Source organism: Fopius arisanus, unplaced genomic scaffold (genome assembly GCF_000806365.1).
Source record: "Fopius arisanus strain USDA-PBARC FA_bdor unplaced genomic scaffold, ASM80636v1 scaffold00029, whole genome shotgun sequence".
NCBI classification, from domain to species: domain Eukaryota; kingdom Metazoa; phylum Arthropoda; class Insecta; order Hymenoptera; family Braconidae; genus Fopius; species Fopius arisanus.
Genome location: NW_011887768.1, coordinates 263,517 through 282,597, shown reverse-complemented (window position 1 = coordinate 282,597; position 19,081 = coordinate 263,517). Strand labels below are relative to the sequence as shown.

At 38.8% G+C, this 19,081-nt stretch overlaps 1 protein-coding gene across 5 annotated transcripts in view; it reads left to right on the top strand.

Moving 5' to 3' along the window:
* The window catches only part of ASPP (Ankyrin-repeat, SH3-domain, and Proline-rich-region containing Protein), a 42,411-nt gene that overhangs the window by 8,854 nt on the left and 14,476 nt on the right, over positions 1–19,081 (top strand). For 3 of the 5 annotated variants that reach the window (XM_011302713.1, XM_011302709.1, XM_011302710.1), the window contains exon 3: positions 18,151–18,291. In XM_011302713.1, coding sequence (XP_011301015.1) covers positions 18,202–18,291 — 90 coding nt within the window. In that variant the 5' untranslated portion in view covers positions 18,151–18,201. Of the gene's footprint in view, positions 1–6,282; positions 6,606–12,361; positions 13,097–18,150; positions 18,292–19,081 lie in introns of those variants that run through there. The other 2 variants (XM_011302712.1, XM_011302711.1) reach the window with 2 other exon arrangements.

Genomic DNA, 19,081 nt, shown 5'->3' with positions numbered 1-19,081 from the left:
AGACTAGAGGGTGCATCTTATAACCCACGGAATGACCTATTTCACATTGTGGAAGAGAATTGCGAGCCCTCTGCCACGTTCTTCTTGTCTCAGCCTCTACTTGTGCTCAAATCTACCTTTCTCTTCCTCTCTCCATCATATCCCCCTTTTCTCCCATCATCTTTAATGCCATATACTTTTTTTTCCCCCATTTTCCTTTTCTTTTTCTCTCCTATTTCACTACCTAACCTCATTCATCACTGTTTACACAACACTTTTTTTTCCTCATTGCGATTCATTACTTTTTTCACCCTCCGGGCAAAATTTTCTCCACTTTAAATGCAAAGAAGAGGGTAATTCTTGCATAAGAAAATCTGACGAATGTTTACATTACACGTTCGGGGGTTATTTGTTTTTTGAGGTCGATGCTTTTGTGACACGATGAATTCATACGAATTTGTACGAGTGAGAATTAAAAGGGATCAGAGGGAAAGAATAGGAGGAAATTATTTAGTAGAGTGACTCGACTATTTTTACTTCATTTGGCAACGGCAAAGAGCCCACAGCATTACTATCCCCTTGTCCTCACTTTGCTAGTAACGCTTTTAGCATCAGCACATCTGCTTCTTTCTCCACTCTCACCTCGTCTTATGGCCAGTGGGGACCACTTGTTAAACCTCTTGGAAAAGCTACGGGGCAGGAGTATAAATTTGCAAGTTAAATTGCCGAGTTGGGTGGTGAAATGAGAAAAAGATGGTTCGAACTAAATTTTTTTAAAAACTTGAATATCAAGTTGGGGCCTCGTGAAAAGTTTACCAAGTTTTGGATAACCGACATCACTCGTCGACCCGTGTTTATTCACCAATTTAAAATTTCTCCACCGATAAAGTACATCCAGGCACTTGACTAAATCCCCCATTTCCATATAAATTTTCTATCTGTACTTTAGACAACACTTATTCGTTGATTTTTTTTTTACTTTCACTCTTAGAATGATGTGCCATATTTTTTCTTCTCAACAGATTACGATGGAACTTTGCTTTTCGTGAATTGAATGGAATAAAAAATGTACGTTATGTCGCATAAACCCCTGAAACATGAGGCACATTTTCCATTTTTCTTGGGTTATATGCAGCAGTGAAAAAAGGTCGAGATAGAGAAGTGGCATATCCACTGCGGAGTTGATCTCTGTCATCTTGCGATGTTCCTCGGAAAAAGCCCAGAGCGTATATAGACACGGATAATGCACGAGAAATGATCCCGGATGGCACTCACTTTAATCGGGAGTTCGGGACGTCCACTGGGGCTCACTCCAGGTTTCATCTAGCATTCCACTCTAGTTATCTCCTGGTTTTGTTCCCTCCACTTTTTTTTCCAGCTTTCACGAGTTGTTAAGGAGTTTCATTCAAATTTAATTGCTAAACTTCTGTCGTGAATTATCGTTTGGCATTTGAATTGAGTTTTTTAATAATCCACCGATTGAATTCAGAGGATAATTAAAAAATGAACTTAAATGGAATCCAAATGAATTTCGAGAGGTTAAAAGGAAATGGATGACAGTTTTACTTCGTGTAAAAAATGAGAGCCCAGTGAGAATCCGTTAGAGGTGATTTTACAGAGATGGTGAGAATGGCGAGAATGACGAGAATGGTGAGGATGGTGAGGATGAACTGAGCGGAAGTGCTACGACCGGGATATTCAGTGATGCGAGTCAAATACACAACACATACGTCTACAAATCAACTAACCATTGCCCACAATTAACCGTTTGCTACGCACCGTTCTCTATAGACATCAACACATGTACCTCTTTCATACCCTCTTTTCTCATCCCTCTCTCTCTTCATTCTCCGCACTCGTTAAAGTCCCAGTGACTTCATCTCCTGGAAGAGAATACCTCTGGGGTATGTGTGCAAGCTGCACAGAAAAGTCACTATCAACTCGTTATTCCCTTACCAGGTATAGTTGCCAGGGCGTATTTCCCTCGAATTTTCTTCTATTCCCGGAAAAGCCCACAGACTCTCCCATTTTTAATCTGTCTAGACTCTATACTTTCCAAATCTCCCATAATTACCTTTAATACTCAATTCTTAGACGACCACCCACGAACGTTAAATAATATATCGTTTCCGGATTTTTTTTCGGTATTTAATGATTCCAAAAAAAAAGAGAATCTCTCAGAAATAAAATGAGAAGCACTGAGAGTTGATTACACTCCGGATCCGTTACAAATAACTCTGTAGGAGGGAAAATTAGCAGATGGCCTCTTCCCACCTGATTTCCCAGATAATTAATTCATAAGATTCAATATTCCTCCCTCTTCTCTCCTGAAAACTTCGGTCTCGTCTTCATAGAAACTGGAAATTGTGGAAAAAGAAGAGGCGAGAGCCGATGAGCAGTCCACGATCAGACGTTCACTTAGAGAATTTGCGGGCTTTCATTGGCTCTTGGACTTTGCGATTTTATTCTCACCCCTCTGGCTGTTGAAATATGGAATTTATTCCAGACGCGTTTCTGATCGTGCTTAAAAACTCCGGAAAAGGGAATATATACATATATATATACATACATATATATGGGGAAAAAAGAGAAATGGAAGCTTGGGTCCATTGAACAGCAATCGGTGACTGGTGGGACAAAGGAGACAGCACGAAATTGAGTGAGCCCGAGCTAGAATAAAGGGTTGAAATAAAGGAGCCCCTGATAATACTTAAAAAAAAAAGCAATTGAAAGACTTATAATGATTTTACTATTCTGGCGACTAGACCGTGGAAAAATGAAAACCAATTGATGACAATGCACCAGTGGGACGAGGAGTTGATCAAGGGATACCGAATAATGCCGGTAGATTTCCCAGGATAAATCTATAGTGCATTGAGACGGGGAAAAAAATTGAACCGAGTGTAGGAATACGATTTAAGGTGGGGATAAAGACGTCCAGACACAATGGGTTCTATTTGAAGACTGCAAATGGTCTTTCGATGCTCCAATCGAATTTATCTCTTTTTTTTTTCTTCTTTTCCAATTATGTCCGGGGAGGAAGACCGATTACGAGACTGGCAATTTTCTGGGATTTTCTGGTCACACTCTCGCACATTTGTAGGTTGGGCTGGTGATCTATAGGGGATCTAACGGCGATTGAAATGAGTGTAATTACATGGCGCGATCAAAAGAAAAAATTGCCTTTGACGATGGTAAAAGTTCATCAGAGATTTTTCCAAGAGCCATACGACCTAGAGTTTTGTTATTTATTATTTTATCATGCATTTTATTTATGTATTTATTTTAAAAAATTGGAACGTAATGGAATTCAGTAATTAATTTTATGCAATTGCGCACGTCTCATTAGAGGTATCACGTCACCTGCATTTCAATTTTGGGAAAACCATATTATTAAGTTAAACTTCACATTCACCTATCACTTACTCAACCACACCCTGGGGATTCTTTTATCTTCCCTTCTTTTATTTGTTTGCTTAACGCTGAGAAAAATAAAAGGTCCTGGTATCATGAAGATTTTTCATGGTAGCCGTTTAAGTATGTTTGAGACAGTTGCTATTGTACTCTTGGGAAATGGCCAGCGCAATGAGCACTTTTTTCCCGCCGTGCTGGGGGAAAAAACGAATTAGAGGGGGTGGAAACGATATATACACGGGTTACCGAGTCGACGAATTCACTCTGGTAATTGTGTCACGTTGCGGGTAATTAGGTTTGCGTCTAGTATGAAGGTACGAACCGTTCATTTCCCAGCGAGTAACGCTTTATGATTCTTCCAATGTATCGGCAATTCATGATAAAATGAAAAACGAATATTTCTTGAGATAGTCGAAACGATTTTTGAGGAAATGGGAATCTTGGTTCTCAATACATTCTCTTTATATCGCGAGTTGGTACGTATTAGCGGTTCATTAGGTTCTCTATCTTTATCTCTGGGAAGTGTCTAACGAATCAGCGTTCTCAAGGGAATATCAAATATTCGTTCACGGATTACATTCCCAAGTATCGAGAATAGGCCCCCTGGTGGAATGTAAACCGAAGGAAAAAAGTGGGTAAAAAGAATCTGTGGATTTTTTTTTTCGAAACTTGGGGAGGCGTGGGAAGGCGAGTGAAAAGAATAGGGAGAAAAAAAAATACCAGGGGGCATTCTTGGGATTGGAGAAATCTACCTGCCACCTTTCAACCAGTGACCCGTGACTTCCTGATTTCGAGGTCAAAAATATCCGTTTCCTTTTCGGCCGATTGGTTCTGATACATTTTTTTCCCTCCTCCCTTTGTATGAATCCACAGAAGAAAAAAATAGTTCTTAGAGAAATGCATCTTTACTTGCATAAACAAATTATTTATCTTTCCAGAATGAAAAAATACGATAGGTTTTTTTGTCAGCTTTCGAATCATGAGTTTCTTGATTGAACATTTTTTCCCAGTGCGATATTACTTGGGACTTGTTCCTCTCACGTTTGGAGGACACGTGAATGGGTACGAAGACGAGGTAGAGCACGAAGAATTATCATGAACAAAATTTTCCCCATGGTACATATGAAAATGGCACTAACGGTACGTCTATGAAACGTCACGTCACGTAACGTCACGCGATCTTCGATTGTTGATGTCATGTTGCCAGTGGTTACCCCAGTTCTACCTGTTCAATAACTCCGTTAGTGCATTCAATATCTCTTTCCACACAAATGCAAATGACTGTTGCATCATTCCCCTTGCTCACCATTTCCCTTTGACAAATTACACGAATGAAAATCCCGTGGAAATATGAAAATTATCCATATAAAATGGCAGTTTAATCTTGCCGATCCTGTCGAAAAAATGGTAGCTCACCCAGTGGAAGCGAAAATATGAAAAAGAGAAAAGTACTTTTAATCAATCTCCTTTTCCACCGCTACTCAATACTGTCTCTAGACTCACTATATCATCTCCCTTTTCCTCTGGGAATAAAGAGCCAGTCTATTTGCAATCCAACGCCCATGAACCCCATCCTCCACCCCCTCTCAAAGGCGTCTTCCATTTACTCGGGATTTTATTAAATTTCGTATCGAATTTCAACGAATGGATAAAATGGAAGCCCAGGATCTTGATGAATTCATTCCCCACTGCCGATGAGAAGTCATCTGCCTTCTATTCCTTTAAAAATGCCATTTTTTTTTTCATTATTTCATTTTTTCCAAGTGCACTTCATGGAGTCATAAATATCCACGCTGGTTATTCAAAATTCATTTATCCTGATAGCCCCATCAACATTAAAAATTTATAATAATAATTCATAATTGAATAGGAGAAAGAGAATGACTCGATCTCCTCGTATTCCTCACTTCACCGTTTTTATAACAATTTTTTTCTGCACCCTGGGATCGTATATTCTGCAGGATGCACACACATCCCCAGGAAACGCTGATACACAGAATATGTTCCGTCATTTCTTCCCTCGGTATCGTCAACTGGAAAACGCATCGACCTTAAAGTGCGACGATCCGTGTTTTCTCAGCGAATGTCACTACCACTTGGAGATTTACCAAAAGGACATAGAGACGATGGAACGGCGAAGCTGTAGGTAATGACGATACATCCTACAAGTGGCTATATACTTGCTTGTTTGATGTCATTCGTCTTGGAATATACGATTTTCTTGTCATCAAGTTGTCATATTGCCCGTTCAAAGGCCAGATCAAACTCCACTCCCCGTTTTAATGAATTCTCAGCAAAATTCCGAACCAGCGAAATAATAAAAAAATAATAACAATTCAGCAGCTCAGTTTGCTAATTATTCTACTCCGGAGCTCAACAAAAACTGTATCGTCAAAATACAAGCATCCAGTGATTTCCTTGGCGAGAGAAAAGGCTTGTTGGGCGTTAATTAACAAAGTTAATGAAAGGACCAAAAAATCGGGCTTTCATGAACGAGCGGGGCACAATATTAACACAAATATTGAGTTTAAAAAATACCAAGTTAAATAGGAGCTTTTTTTTAAGACTCTTTCCGTTAAAATTCACGTTTTTATTTCATTTTTCTGGGGGGGTTTCTCTGGTAAATATTACGTAACTGAGAATTTATCCTGAATCCCACCCCTCGCCCTTTTTCATATTACCCCTGAATTGCCACCCTTCCAACTAACATACCTAGTAGTCGCCGGCGCGTAAGACATCGGGCATTTTCGACTAAGTTCGGCCGTCGACATAGGTATATATACATAGACGGATATATATGGGTATATATATACATCTAGTACGCCAGTCGCCGGCTGGAGGCTATCCAGACGCTTTTCACGGTGAAACGTGTGCAGTTCGTTGACGACTGCGGACCGACGTGGTTCGTCGCTTCTTTCAAAAATTCGTTATTAATTTATGACAAAATAATAATAATAATTAACCGCAATTTTATAAATATTCGGTGATGTTATTCGTCGATAATTTCAATCCAATCAGACTTTAATTCAAAGGCAATAATATCTGGTGTTGAGATTTTGAATTGAATAACTAAAAACTTCGTCGGTTAATTAGAAGAAGTGGTATTTTATCAGTAAACATTTTTTTTATAATGCTGATGGAATGGAACCAATGGACCCTGAGATAATGTGACGACTCGCGGATTTACCGGGGAAATGCATCGGTATTTTCACGTACAACACATGAATTATTTATCTTTTTACTAATTATTCTAATGACATGGAAGTCTGTACATTGAAAACGCGCGACATGTGTTGTATTATTAACTAATTTAGAGAGTGGAAATTGTCGATGCATCACGTGTGCTCACTCATATGGTAAATTTCCCATTAATACGCGTGAGGGCAATTGCCCGAGTCCTAATGACTTTAAAGAAAAATATAAATTTCTTCACCACCAAGCGATCGGTATTTTTAAACTCACTAAGTGAATGAATAAATTCCATACGCATCCTACCGAAAAGTCCTCTCGCGTTCGAAGGGTCTTTGAAAAAAAAAACCTTTCTTCAGTTCCTGAGTGAAAAAGTTTTTTGAAAAGTTTATTTCTCATTCAATTCCAACCCTCTTCACGCGGAAATGAAGAAATCCCTGTGAGTCGTCTCGCATTCGCTAACTTGAATTTGAGTTCATACGTTTGTACAACAAAAGTTTATTTTCCCCCTTTCTCCTTTGAATTTTTCAACAAGTTTCTATAATGTTGATTGATTAATATTAAAGCTAACTTCGAGGCTTTGTGAATTTATTCCTTTATTACAACGCCGCCTAATCGATTTAAATTCACTGTCAAAAATAAATAATTGGTCCACCTGAAATTGCAATAAATAGAGTTCATTTTTTGTCCTCTATACAACGGAGAAAAAAAAACATCGTAAAGCGGAAATGAGAAGAATTGTGCGCAGCGTTGGGTTAATTACCTTCCGACTAGTATTTAAAAAGGCAAATAAAATAAATTGGACTGAAATAGTGAATGGAGACTTGGAGAAAGGAGATTTCATGGGGAATTGGAAAAAAGGCGACGCATTATGCTCCACCCAGACTCCAAGATATTAAAATTCAGTGAAAAAACTTAATTGCCGAACTTAATTAAAACTGGAAAATTACTGGATAAAAATGGGTAAATTTTGCAATGCCAATAATTTCTGCGTATTTCAATGGCAAATTGGAATAGTATTTGGGGGATTTTGGGTGGAGGAAATACGTCGACCAGAGGGTGAGAGTTTGAGGCGACTATCTCGAATCTCAAACTGGCAAATATGGCGAGCACGTCTAAAATGTCGCTGGGATAGACACCCGTTACTTAAATGCCCGTTACCGTCATTCAGACCAAAGCCGCTCTCTCTCCCTCGTCTAATGGCCAATTGTACCGTCTGTCTGCGTTAACACCACCACCTTATCCCACCATTTTGCCCTCCCCTTTAATTTTGCCCTTAACTTCCGGTTCAACTCATCCATCGTCTCATCTCCCACAAATCTCCAATCTATCTCTATTTGTTTTCAAACTATTTTCATTGCCCTTTCATTGTAAACACGATACACCAATTGATCAAGATCATTCATTTATTTCTCCATCCTCCGATATCTGGGGAAATTTTTATTCTACAAATTCCAGCAGGAGAGTCCATTTAGGAAATTATCATTTTGATGAGATTCACATTTTAATGAATCATTTATTTCTTTCGCAGTATTTCTTTCTCTAAGCCAATTTCTAACCCAATTTTGGGAAAGCTGGTAAGGAAGATAAATGAATGACTATTCCCCCTCGAAAATAACGTATCCTTCCAACGGCTCATCGATGAAATCATTTTTCCAACTCTGGCTGTGTAAATCGTATAATTTTCCATTTCGATTTCCCGTACCCATTAAAACGAAAAATTAAAAATAGAGAAAGAAAAAACGGAAAAAAATATTTATACCCCAATTTCGCCTGACTTGTTGCATCATCGGTTAAATGGTTTCGTGAATTCAGTTGGATAAATACCCGTGTATTAAAATCAACTGGAATAAATTGAAAATGGAAATGGCCGGGTTGAGGCTGTAGGACAACAGGGTGAAATCTGGAGCGATTTTCACTGGTCGAATTTCCATTAACGCTTGCCAATGTCATTTTGACTGGAGGAAATGGTCGTTACAGACGCAGTTGACCAGTGGTTTCGGTAATGCATTTGGACGGAATGACGCGTTCGATCAGCTGATGGACACAATGTAGCGAAATATTCGTTGGAATGTCGTTGGTTCATTCTATCCTCCGCATACTGCGCATTTCAATCCTTTTTTTTTCCTGTACAGTTTTTCCAGGGACATGCTCCACGTAAATCCCCATGAGTATGTCATTCTGATATATACCTTGTGGAAATAAAATTCGACGGTCGGTTATTTCAATTTTTTTTCTCTCCATGTAAAAATCGTTTTTATTCCACTGGTTGAAGTCACGGACGACACGTCGAGGACATGACATTTTTCATTGGTTTTTCTATGGTGAATAGTTTATGAAATAATTGATTGACCAGTAATGCCGATTTTCTGTGGAGTTGACTGACATCATGCAGAAAATTGCAGAAAATCTTGAGTAATCAACAAGAAGTTTTCAATATCTGGATGGAATGAAGAAGGGTTGACGGAAAAAATCACTTTTTATACCGGAAAACAAATCGCCCAGTCGGCGAGGTAGAGGAATGAGGCGACGGGGGTGACTCTCCCTTTCGCGGAGTAATTTGTCAGCCGTGGGATGTGAGAGACGCTGAATTTCCATCGATCATCATCAGCCTCCCTCAGTCAGCTTGAAACAATTCTTTTTCATAAATATGTATTCATTGAAAAAGTACATTCCAACAATTGAATCCCCTTCATTCTAAAAATCTCATCTCCAATCACTTCTCCCTTGTCTCTGCTCATACAATCCGATTACATTCAGAACGCTTTTCAATTAATTAATTCAATTAATTGCAGAGTCCAATTATACTCCAAATTTTTCCCCCGTTGATTTTCATTGTCATCCGATAAATTGACTGGGGGCACTCGCTAATTAATGAAATACCCGAAGCTCGATTCAATCACGCGATCTAGAAGAAAATAAAAACAAACAGTTCTTGCCGTGCTCTTTACGTATTATAGGTTTAATTCGACATAATTAAATCCCAAATCAGTACGTAAGCCAGGGATTAATAGGTTGCACCGTGTCCCATCGATTGACACGCAAACACCAGCGGTCATGTCGTTAATCTCAAAAGCCTCGTCATTTTCAATACCTTTGAGGAAAAAAAATGATAAATTCAACTAGAATATTTTTCTTAAAACGATATCTCGGGAAATTTTTAGTATGAAGTGGTGTAATTATACGGTAATTCATAGAAATGTCGCTGCATTATTATTCAAACAATTTTCCTGGCTTTCTTATTCCTCCCAAATCTTCATAATTCAAACTAAATTTTTATCGGAGTTTCTTCCTACAAGTACGCGACGCACAAAAAGACGAATAAAAAAATGAACATCCCAGTGGAGAGAGGGGTAAAAAATAGAATATAAGATTTAGATGTAACGGTTGTATGATTGGAGGATTGGCATTGGTTGGTGATGTCGTCGGACTCTTCCGCTTGAAGTGATTTAACATGGGAAAGGCACGTTCATGCCACCCGGAAGTCACCGATCACTACTACAGTACTATCGCCTTTCCAAGTGATACCTCCAATCTCTTTCTCCTGCAAACCCCATTCGATGAATTTTCTCATTATTTTTCCTCATTGTGTACCTCCCCTACCTCACAATACAATTTCATGAATTTCCTCGGCTTTGGAGAGAAAAAAAATCTCAGTACCTCGGCAAAAAAAAAAATGTTAATTTCAAAACTTCAAGCGAACTCAGTTCACCAACCCTCACATGCCTAATATTTTCCCCAGTTTCATATACCGAGTAACTCTCTCCCTTTACGGCTTTGCGGGTGAAAATAACGAGTCGAGCAATGCAGAGTTATGAAAAGATGTCTCTCGGAAAAAAGCAGGAGAAAGAAAAAAAATGAGAAAAGATGAAAAAAAAAAGGAGAGATGAGAACTAAGTGAAGGGGTGCATCACAGTGTATAAGACCGTTGGTTTTGTCCCAAGAGAGTTGTAACGACCGCGAGACGAGTTCAACGCGTTTCTTTTACTTCTCTTTCATACCCCGTATAACCGCCATAGCCTCGTGCCACCAGGCGACATTGTTTTTCCAAGCTTTCACGTACTCGTACGTACGTACATAACACATACACATTTTAGTTGAGCATGTTATCCCCTCGTCTTTCCAAGAAAAATACATTAAAACGAGTTTCAAGCCTCTACAGCATTTCTATACATTTTTTTTAATCTCTTTTTTTTTCATCATTCTGGTTCAACGTTTATACACACATTGATATTGTCGATTGAGTTTGTATCTTTAGTCATGTCAAACCGTTGGTGAAGATGCCGTTGTCGGGTGAAGGCATCTGCTGTATGGCCATGTACGAAGAGAAAACTCTAGTCGAGTAAAAATTTTCCTTAATAAGAAACTTGAGAAATTGCGCTCTTTTATTTTTTTTTAAGTTACGAACAACATAGTGTATCCTGGATTTATTTTCATTTCTCGCTCTTGGTGTCTCTTTCCGCTCGTTCTCATTCAAAAATCCGAACTTTCCACTAGTTGGAGAAAGGGATGGTGTTAGGGGCACGAAATTCGCACAATGAGTGGAAATTCAGGTTCTTATCCCCTTTGTATACATGAGAACTTAACAAACAACCTGGAAAGTTTCACTGCTACATGAAATAATAATGATCATTGCTGCACCAAGAGATTCCTCTCTGTTTTCCTCCAGTTTTATGAGTTTTCCTTTTTTCGAGAGCCAGAGTCAATATTTAAAGTATTTCCAGGGCTTTTTTTTTTAGCGTTAATCTTGCAATTTAGCAGACGGTGAGATCAATAAATTTGATTGGAGAAAGTTGAAAAGAATTGAGTGGGTCAACAGAGCCAATCGAAATATTATTGGTAATTGAGATGAAGTATTCGTTGGTGGCAATTGAACCTGCGTACTGGGAAAAGTTTCGATTTTTTCATTGATATATCTCGATTCAAGGGGAGTAGTTGAATTCCAGTATTGATCAGGCTAGTAAAATATTCCATCAAATCATCACGATGTTATGATTACCTGTGGAATTCAAATTGTTTTTTTTTATGAGCCCAATGAAAAAAAGGAGCCGAGAAAAAATGATTAAAATAATTACGAGGCATATATATAGAGATGAGTTGAGGCCAAACGCGATGAAATCTGATAAATCCCAGTGAGATTGAAGATTGCATTCCTTGGGTGCATTGAAAGACAGAATCGACCGACTCATCGTATTACCAGGACTACCTCTCGTCTCGGCTCATCTTCGATTTTATTTCCCCCCCCTTTTTTTTTTCTTTGACCACCGTAAAGTAGATCGATGACATTCGTGTTGCGGCAATATACACAATCGGTCTGCTGAATAGCTGCGCAAATATAATCCTCACATAAGAGGATTACTCAACAAATTATTGACAATAGTCGAAATTCAAAGCTGCAACGCGTATTTGAAGTGGGTGAAGCACTGGAATATCTAGGCAAGTGCGTTAATACACCCCTTTGATTATGCGTACTTGAAATATTGAGGAAATTCAAACTGTCAGTGGCAAGGTACAATGGGGCCGTAAGCTGGATTCACTGGGTGCCTTTGTCGAGGGCTACACCACCAAAACTGTCGGGAGAACGAGAGCTTTCGATAAATTCCTCTTGCCCAAACCACTCAAAATGCACAAGTGCATGTCTATGATGCCATCGAAATTAACTGGTCATATTTGCCTTCTAATTCCACCACAAATTATTCAATGAAAATCAGACTTCCATGAAAAATAAAAATATCTAATAATCATGAACAATAATCACCGTTTACATTTCATTAATTAGTGAGCGACCGAGTACGAGTGCAGAAAGTTGTACAACTTAGAGAAAAAAAAACCGTGAAAAATCTTGGCGTTAATAAATAAACAATGAAAAAAACACCGGAAACACATTGAAATAGAGGGATAAAAGTCAAGTGAGTGAAATATTTCAGGTTGAAGACTGTGCCAGAGTAAGTTAAGGGGAGGAGAAAAAATAGTGAAGAGGAAAACCGTGTGTGGATAAGGAGTGGCCCCGAGCGGCCGTAAAATCAACAGGTCTGTGTGTGTACCCTCCATGAAAAGGCCAAGTTTTAATACTGCCCTCACCCTCACCCTCTCCAAGGCATACACAAGACCAACGAGTACACGAGTACATCGTAAAAAGTGAATTTTGTCTAAAAATTCAATTCCCAGACGAATAAATGGAGTAGAAAACACAAGAAAATTTTTTTTTTTGCATCGAAGTTGCCACTATCAGTTAATTCTCCACTGTATCTTCAATATAACGCATAATACGTAGCGAAGGATAAGATAGAGGAGGTGGAGGAGGTGGAGGATGTAGAGAAATAAAATAGGAGATTATAAAACGAGAAAGATGCTAGCTTGTGTTTATCCAGCGGAGAGCTTTAGGACGAAAGCAGTTACGGTGAAGCTGAAACACGCTGGAAAATCGAAGAAGAGAACAAAGTTACTATCGGTAAAGGAAAGACCGAGTACTGCCAAGCCCGATGTACCACTCACTACTTTGGCAAACAATGAGGTAGGTCAACGCTACTCAATGACCCTGTCCTTTATTTCCTTTATTCCCACCTGAAATAAAAAAGGTTTTTCAAGAAGTGCGTTTTCACTTGGATTAAGAATCTTCTCCCCCCTTTCATCGAAAATTTACAATTTTATATTAATAATAATTGAAGAATAATGATTTTTTCCCTGAAATTTATTATTACTTCATGTGAGATCATGAACCGCGCCATTTGTTTGTTAATTATATAAATATTGTTAAATATTAAATATTCTATGAATTGGCCCATCATGCCGATTCACCAAAATACTAATTTATCATTTCTTCATCAATATGTATTATTCTGTTTGAAATTCCATTTTTTATTCAATCCATTATCAGAAAAAGTCGAGTCAAGTATACGAGAAAAAAAGGGAGAAAAGGTGAGTGATTTATCACTTTGCCAAGTAATGGATCATAAAGTAGAGTCTGAATGAGTGATAGACGACGCTAAGAACTGACAGCCTATTCTTCCCACAGCGTAAATGTCCTCCGAAGTAATTATTTCCTGAATCTCGTACAGAACAATCTCTACGAGACTTCTGCATGTGCGTCAACCCCACCATTTTCCATTCTCCCATGATTTAACTAACCGACAATAGACTATTCAACGATTTCCCGATTATTGAAGTATTAAGCACAGGTCGTTAGATCCGTGGCACAATTCCTCACTATTCCGCACAGACTTCTGCACTATCTTTTGAATATCACTGGCGATCTAATCCTCTAATAAAAGACATCCGACGTCTTCTTGCTGTGATCATTTTTTTTGGCGCTCCCCTTTCTCTTCCTCGCCATAATACTCTACTTTTTCACAGCCAGTGAAATGGGAGAGATTGGGAAAAAGGGGGACCACCTGCCACACATGATACACAGACACATCTGAGCTATAGTTGGGAGATATTTTCACTGGTGAAATAGCCTGCAGACCACTGAGACTCCTTGAGAAATAGTATCTGCCAAAAAAGAGAGAGAGATTGCTCGTATGGGGGAAAAAGAAATTCTCTGAGAAAATATCCGTCCGAGGAGTAGATTATCACTCTAGATTATTTATCCATACACAAAGATTGGAAAATGCTGTAATTCTTTTTCCCTGGTTACATCAAGAAAAAATAATTAAATATCAACATAATTTTAGTCGTTCTCCACGTTCACTAATTCGTTCTTGAAAAGTGGATGGAATGTCCGGATAGTTTCACCAACTTGAACAATTCCAATTTAACCAAAAACGGGAGGCGGGCACGAGGGCGGGAGTGGAATGGAATAAACATCATGGAGTGACATATAAATAGGGAAAAGGAAGGAATTCATGCTGTCGTCGAGTTTAAAACCCGATGAAAACGGGGGAAAATCCCAACGGCACGAGTAATCAAGAGTCTGGCGACGGTGAAATTAATCAGGGAGCTGGATGGAAGAGGATACGAGTGGAGATGGTTCAGAGGCTTCAAGGTTTACATGGGAGGGGCCACCATTTAAGCATGCAAATAAATTGTCGTGAGTCTGTTTCACTGTCAGACACTCTCACTGGTGCTCCTCTTTAGGATTTATGCCAGTGTTGGAGGCGTTCGTGGATTAAATTTGAAGAGATTCGGAGGGCTGAGGTTTATGTCATTCTGGTGACTCTCAAACCAACACTCGTACCGAGTCTTCTCATTAGTTCCTCGCACAAATATTACCTTTTGTTATTTTCACTATTATTTGAAGTTGATAAACTTATTATGCTACGACGACACCATTCAATATTTTGTCTCTCCGTTCATATTCCATAAAAAAGAATGAGGAAGAAAGAAAAATATTTGGTGTACTACGTCGACGTGTACTTTGCGTCGATGACTCAGACGTACACAACATCGATTGAATACCATTTATACGAAACTATTATATGCGATTTATTTTATTTTCATACTGAGTTGCGAGTTCAAATGATAATATGAGTGTTTTTTTTTTCTGAGAAAGAGAAATCCTCGGGGATTTCCCCTCATGGGGAGTATACCACGCTCGACGGTTTCGATAATAGCCAGATTTCGATAATAGTCGGACCCTTGTCCCTTTTCCTCTTTCCCCCGTTCTCCCTACGATTTTGGAATAGGGCGTGAATTAATTTCCTGTTAGTTGGATCATTCTCATCAGCATCCAAGCGCCTACATTCGCTGGGTGCCAATGCCAATGAAACACATTGAAACACTGGGGAAATGAAGTACTCCCTCTTTTTCTCCAATCTATCTATCTCAATTTTCATTGTTCCATTTTTATTATTCCATGTCATTCGTTTCGATTTTCGATCGGAGTCATTTACAATAATAGCTGATGCATTCTTGCCGAATTGCATTTTCAATTCATCTTCGATCCTACCAAATCGCTGTGACACTTGGCCCATGGAAATCCCCTATTTATTTTTCAATCGGCAATTTTTCACTCCAACTTTTATATCCGCACAGTCGTACGACTGTCGCATGAGAGTTAGAGAAGGTAAAAAAAGTTTTCAAGGGTCGTTTCTCGGAAGAGAAAGTACCATTTGTTTTTGTCTATTTTCTCCCCGTGTACACAGGCTGTCCCCGAAATATTTGAGAGAAATGATAGAAATGGCACGATTTTGGCGAACAAAATGGATAAAAAAAAGAATAAAAAAAGAATAAAAAAAATTCATATGTCGTTATATTTTGATAGTCGAGTCAGGGAAAATTTTGTGACATTATTGGATTTAGCTCAGTGGAATGTAAGGAACACACCTTTGGTTTAGTGGCCATAAGTGAGGGTATGCGAAACGTGCAACTATATCCCTTCTCATTTCCCCTTTGTCAGCGAACTTCAATAAAGGCGCTCATTTATCAAGAAACCTTGTGGTATATATATATCATATATCATATACGTTGTCACGAGGGAGTTTCACGTACGGTCTTTTGCTTTAGCCTATCCAAGTAATTTTCTTCTTTTTCTCCCGCTCATCTTTAAACTACACTTCAAAAGCACCTCGTAAACTACCTTCCGAGGTAATTATAATAGTTCCACATTTTCGAGGTAATTAATTAATGATCCTCGGAGGGGGGAGGAAATTAATGAAAAACATTTCAATCAAGAGTGCAATTAACCTCCTTTTTTCATCAAAGGTCCCGATAAAAAGCTCGCCCGTCATTTTCACGTGATTAAAAAATAAAAATGAAGAGTATAAGAAACGAATGAAAACGCTCGCGGAATTGCACGAAGCAATTCAATAATTCGTCCATTTTATTTTTACCCGCATATATTTTTCCAGTGTTTCTCACATTACTCGACGTTAACATTGAAAACCCGTCGACCTTGAAATTCCGTAAGTTACCCCTTGCCACGTCTCGTTTTTCACGCTGTGACGCGTCGCAAACACTCGAGTATTTTCTGTCAAAAGTGTCAACAGGGATGATGCGTGATATCGACTGCCAATTTCGGTAGGCCTTCCCTGAATGATCAACAAATTCTCAGAACAAATGTAATAGCAACTGAAATAGTCATTAATTATGCAAATAGTTAATACAAAAGGGGAGGGTATACCTCCGACAAACCGCACAGTCAATTTATCAAGTACTACCACCCCCGGAGAAATGGCGGTGTACGTGCAGCTCTTTCCGAGTAGAGAAACTGCCATTTGGTTACTTTCATCCGCTTTTACCCACCGCAGAAAGTGCCCCTCCGGCAGGGGTGGTTTTACACGCCTCTGGAAAATCCTATATATCATTGGTTGGACCTCCAAGAGCAAGCCCTCGCAATTGCCGTTTAAAGCTGAAATATCATCCCTTATGACGTGCCTATAATGTTGGCAATATGAAATTCTACAATTTCCCTCAAATGTGTCTGTCTTTTCCCCATAAATCCCTCTATTTAACGGATTAATCCGATTACTTCACGATTTCTCTCATTTCAACGAGCATTAATCGGATCGGTTGGAGCTGTGGAAAGCTGATTGATGGAGTTCCTTTGATTATTGACATCGCAAGTTCAAATGTTACTCTGGAAGTACAGAGCTTATCAACAATGGCTTTTCATCTCCTCGAGCTATTGATCATTTGGAAGATCGCTTAATAGCGATAACACGTGAGCATGATTGAGGAACATAAGTAAGCTATTCGTCATGTTTCGGGTGGCCCTCATCTCCGGTAAGGAAATCTCATGTGGGATAGGGTACGGCGAACCGGCAGTTTATCACTGAGCTTCTGTACCATAACCAGGCGGATTTTGCCACCCACCTATCACTTCACCTCGTGTACACAAGCCTCAACCTCCAAATATCCTTCACACTGTCGACATTTGTGGTTTGGACACTGGCATCTTCTACACAGTCTCCATTACACATGTATTAGTGCGACAGCAAGAAGATGGTGGCAAGTACGTAGCATTCCGCACGCCAAGAAGCCACGAAAATTATCTTTCCTCACTGAGAAATTCAATACCCGTCAAAGCTACACCAACTAACACCACTACCACGGGGATCTCCAGACATCTACGAATACTGGATAAAAGTGTCTCGGGTGAGACACGTCTGGATTTTCCATAATCTCTTGTCAAACTTTTTTACTACTTTTTATTCTTCTCAGGATGATTTCTTTTCTGACATGACATTTTATTTCATTTTTCTTCAACTTTTTTTTTTTATCGTAACAAGCCAGGTGAACTGATGAATGGGGACTCACGGGACTCATCATCGGGGATTTCAAGCATTTATGGGGTAGTGTGTAATAGTTATCCTCTATTTCCTTGTGAAACATTATGAGTGGATCATTCGACGAATACCAATTTAGTCCTGTACATGCGCCTATAACTCTCGTTTTACTCGTTTTATCCTTCGGCTTTTTCTCCTCACACTGGGGTAATACATTAATTCTCGTGTTGCGTTTAATTTTATGAGATAATAAAAGCGTATATTTTACAACGGATTACGTAGGAGAGACGGTATAAATAAAACATGGATTCAATGGAATATTAAGTGTTTTGGTTGATTTAGAGTGAAAGGCTTTTTCTTGAAGTTGTATAGATATCATTTTTTTTTTATTTGTGTTTTTCAGTTACCGGTGGGCGGGGGTGGGGCCGTGCTGGTGCTCAGCGAACTCGAGAGCATGGCAGCTAGGCAACAGAGAGAGATTGCTCAGCAGAGACGTCTCCTTGAACAACGAGAAGCCCGGCTGGCCGTGCTTCGAGGGGCCCAGGTATGTAAACAATATTTTCATTATTAATTTTTACTCCCCCCAGTATTTACCTGAATTACTCAGATAATTTAGAATTCCACTTTGCGAAGTGAAATTTGAAATTCTATGAATTTGAAAAATGTTCAATGAACAATTTACAAAAAATATTTTATATGTGTATATTATAATTGGAAAAAAAAATCACTTTTACTTTGACCTGGATTTTTTTTTTAAGAGATTAGAAAGTATATTATGTGTTTTGCGAGCAATTTCTCCGGCGATTTACAAACAAATTGGCTAAACAATTGTATGAGTCTGGAAAATGGTTTATCCAAGTGGAATCATAGACACCTCGTCGTTGCAATAATTTTTTTTCAACACTCTTGCTTGAGTGTTACATGTCGGGCTTGTTACGATATGAAAATTCACCAACCGCAAAATTATACACCAAGGGGAGCAATTATGCTGTAATATTCGAGACTATTTGAATTATTTATGTAATTTGTGTGGGCGATGAGGAACAATTGAAAAACTATTGCGTATATCCTGCTCGTAATAATTACACATTCCCGTATTACTAGGTACACATGCATTTCCGTTGCACATACCATAGCTTCTATCTTCATTGTGTATTGCATGCATTTTCATGCCAAGTTAATTTCACTTGGTTAAGCCATTCAGTTTGAGACTCTCGATTCTGCAATTTTGATCTTGGAACAGAGTGAGAAGATGATAGACAATTGGAATAGTTGATGTAACTTTCTTTGGGAGAGAATTTCCCAGAGTACCTCGCCCAACATCATTACCAAAT